The sequence below is a fragment of the Geospiza fortis genome, unplaced genomic scaffold (genome assembly GCF_000277835.1).
Source record: "Geospiza fortis unplaced genomic scaffold, GeoFor_1.0 scaffold85, whole genome shotgun sequence".
Lineage (NCBI taxonomy): Eukaryota > Metazoa > Chordata > Aves > Passeriformes > Thraupidae > Geospiza > Geospiza fortis.
The window spans coordinates 1,660,960-1,664,577 of NW_005054358.1; the positions used below are offsets into that span (position 1 = coordinate 1,660,960).

General features: G+C 51.7%; 1 protein-coding gene across 1 annotated transcript in view; it reads left to right on the forward strand.

Moving 5' to 3' along the window:
- TPRN (taperin) overlaps nucleotides 1-3,618 on the forward strand; it is a 21,827-nt gene continuing 18,209 nt past the window's right edge. The window contains exons 1-2 of the mRNA XM_014308130.2: nucleotides 1-68; nucleotides 2,674-2,785. Coding sequence (XP_014163605.1) covers nucleotides 1-68; nucleotides 2,674-2,785 — 180 coding nt within the window. The remainder of the gene's footprint in view (nucleotides 69-2,673; nucleotides 2,786-3,618) is intronic.

The following is a 3,618-nucleotide window of genomic DNA, read 5'->3' on the forward strand; positions in this document are numbered from 1 at the left end:
ATGGGTCTGGTGAATGTGGAGAAGGAGACGTTATGTCCAGTAATGCCCCTAAACTCTGAGGTGATTGAGCAAGTTTCTTTCAGCTTTCACAGAAAAAGAAGCAATGTTATCAAAATAATGGGGGGAGCCCCAGACCACTTCAGTGGAATTGATCAGCTGACAAACCTTGTGAAGATAAACCACTCTGCTGATTCTGCCTCTGCTCTCTGTGGGGTTCAGAGGAGCTGACAGCGTCCTGCTCCTTCCCAACCCCAGCTCGAGTGCAGGGCAGGGTTGGCTGCAGCCATCCCTGCTGCCTCCACACAGACCTGCCTGGGCACTCCGAGCCCTCCTTGCTCTCCCATCCCAGCAGGAAGCTGAAGGCACAGCAGGGCCATAAGGAGCTGGAAATGCTGGGCCCAAGAGAGCCCTGGGGTTGGAGAGCCCAACCTGGGACATGCTGCTTTGGGGCCAAAATGGTCTTGAGGCAAATGGAGAGTTTTGAAAACAAAGACTGTGCTCTCCCAGGCCTCCGTGGGCACTGGAGCAGCAGGCTGGCTCCTTGGAAAAGTGAGGAGGAGGTTCCAGTGACCCCAGCACCCCACTGTGGTTTCTGGCTGCTGCTGCTGCCCAGGGCTGGGGCCAGCCCTGCCTGACTCAGGAGCCCTCTGCCACCTCTGCTGCCTCAGGTTCCTCTGGGCTCTGCTGCTTTGTGTGGGATAACCAGGCCTCGAGTACACAAATGTTTCTAGGGCTAAAGACATCATTTAATAAAACAAAACGTTTCTGGGAAAGCTGCTTTTTTCTCGTTTTTGTTGTTATTGTTGTCATTCTCTGGCTGAGTTTATAAACCCAGGAAATGGCACCTGGCAGATGCTGTGTAAGGGAAATGAGGTGTGATGAACCTGTGGTGCAGGTGAGGGACCTACAGGGACTGGGTACCTCTGCATGGCAGCAGCTGAACATACAAGGGACAAGAGGCCAGGTGCAGCTAAAAGGGGAAGAAAGCAAAAAATCCTGATAATTAAACAAGGGACCATCTGAGAGCCACAAATCCAGTCCTTGGGACAGGACAGGGATAGCTCAGGGTGATCCAGGTTCCAGCAGCATCTGCAGCTTAGTGAGCATGGGGTGCTAAAGAATTTAGAGCGCATTAGGGATTGTGCCTCTTCCTGGGAGGAAGACTAATCCCTGAGTACCCTCCGAGACACAGGAACAGGGCCCTGGAGAAATCCAAGGGAGGTTAAAGGCCTGGTAATCCCCCTGGGGAAAACAGACCGGCTCCCAAACAGCACGTCCCCAGGAGGGCAGAAGGCAATGAATGAATTCTGATAAAGCACTTTCCCTCCCATGGGCCTGTTTGAGTGAAATGCCACTGGCTTGAGCTCCCAGCTGCAATTTCCCCCTTATCTCCAGTGCTGACAGTCACCTGCATCATCATCCTCTGATAGATGTGGTAACTGTAGCCCCTCAGCACAAGGAGAAACAGGCTGGACAGCTCTGTCATTTGGGCCATTTTTCTTCAGCCCTGGGATCTCAGCCTCTGTTTCTCCATCCTCCCCATTTGGGGATATTCTCCATGTGCCACCACCACAGTGAGGTGGGACGTGCCATATTCACCTCAGCTGTGTGACACATGACAGAAATCACCTTTAATCCTTTACCACCCACTGCACAGCCTTGTGGCACCACAGGTGCCTGGAGGGCCTGGTGCCCAGAAAGATCACCTAGATTCTTTATCCTTTATCCTGGAACCATTCCATGTGTCCTGGTTTTAAATCAGCACCAGGAGGTACAAAGTCAAATTTGCTGGAGAAGCCCAAGGGGTGACTTTTCCTTGTTGCTTCTTCCCTCTGCCTTGGTGCTCTCTGCAGGCAGTGGGTGATGGACACAAACTGGAGTGGGAGCTGAGTTTAAGGTGAAATCACACAGAGTCGTGCTGGGCCCTGCTCTCTCCCTGTCCCCTCGTCCCCTGGCTGTACTTGGGGCTGTTCCTCAGACCCAGCCCCTGTTGTGCTGTCCCTGCCACCTCCTCTTGCAGCTCCGCAGCCGCACCAGCCGTGCCCGGCTCTGTCCATGCCCCGCGGTGGCACTTTGCCATCACAGCCTCCCAGCGCTGCCCCTGTCACCGTCACACCTGGCTTTTGTAATCGAGCGTTCCCTCTTGTGCCAAAATACGAGCGGGATTCCCGGGACCAGCCCCGGGCACTGGGCCGGGGTTCCCGCGGGTGTAAACACATCGGGATTAGCTCCAGGGCTCTGCTTGCCTGCCAAGTCTCACTGCCCAGCCCTTGACACTGTTTCACTGACTCAGCCGGGGCTTGGAGCAGTTGACAGAAATGATGGAAGGCTCTCAAATCCTGACTGGCAGGGGAGGGGATGAATAATGGTTGGATTTATTGTTTTGTTCTAAAGGCAGGCGGGCATGCTGTGAAACCAGCAGATGTCAGGTTCAATGTCCACAAAGGGAGGCGTTTTCTTTGCGCCAGGTGCAGCAAAACTGTGCGGGATTCATTATTTCAGGATTTACGGGCTTTACATAGGCTCAAAAGCCAACCAGACAAGACCACGAAAGAGAAATCCATTGAGATCTCCGAGCACAAAGGCACATTGTTGGTTCTGGACGTGCCTGAGCCATGAGTCACCAGAGGCGGGGAAATGTCCCTACCCGCTTGCTCCGCTCTTTATCCTCAGCCCCGGGCACCCGCTGCGGCCCCGCTGGAGGCAGATGGTGCGTGATGGAGCCGAGCTCCAGGGAGTGCGGCAGGTCACGCGTGAGCCTCACATCACCCCGCAGTTATTTCAGGTGGAAGGCGCGGAGCTCCCTCCTCCCCAGAGCTCCGCAGCAGCGCAGCCCCGCGGGCGCTCAGCCCAGCCGGGCACCCGGCACGGGCAACCTCGGCAATAAAAGCTGTTTCCAGGGGTATCGTGAAAAATGCACGTATTTTATGATCGGCTTTTCGCAAATATTAAAATGAATATTATATGTGTTGTGTTAGAAAGTAATGCTGTGTTAATTCTCTTAAGTACTGTGTTAAATATTGTTTTAGGTTATAAAAAATGTTAAAATAGAAACGATGCTATGTAGGATACTTTGTTTAAAGTAAGGACTCGCAGCGAGATAGCAGCCACAGGACACCTTAATCTTTCAAAGAAATAGAATTTATAGCTCCCTTATCAGAAGAAACGAACTTCTTCCCGCCTCGAAGGCGCTGTTAGGACTCAGAGGAAGAAGTTGACTCTGACCAGACAGAATCCTGTATTTGAATGGAATTTATGCATCATGTATGAGGTGTATGGATATGCAACAGGCTATTGCTTTTAAGGGTTAATCGTTTGTTAGCGGGAGTCCTTTTTCGGGCTCGTGCTGCCAAGAAAAAGGTACCCGGACATCCGTAACTCTTTGTATTTCATACTGTCCTAATTCCCTTTGTCCAAATTATTATTACTCTAATTGTATTACTATTTTTAATAACCATTTTATTACTATTAAACTTTTAAAATTTTAGAAACAAGTGATTGGCGTTTTTCACAGGTATCATTGCCAGGTGTCGTTTGAGGAGGGTGCGATTGCTCTGTTGTGGCTCGGGAGTGCAAAGGTAGGAGCCTTATCAGCAGGACACGGAGCTGCTCCAGGAA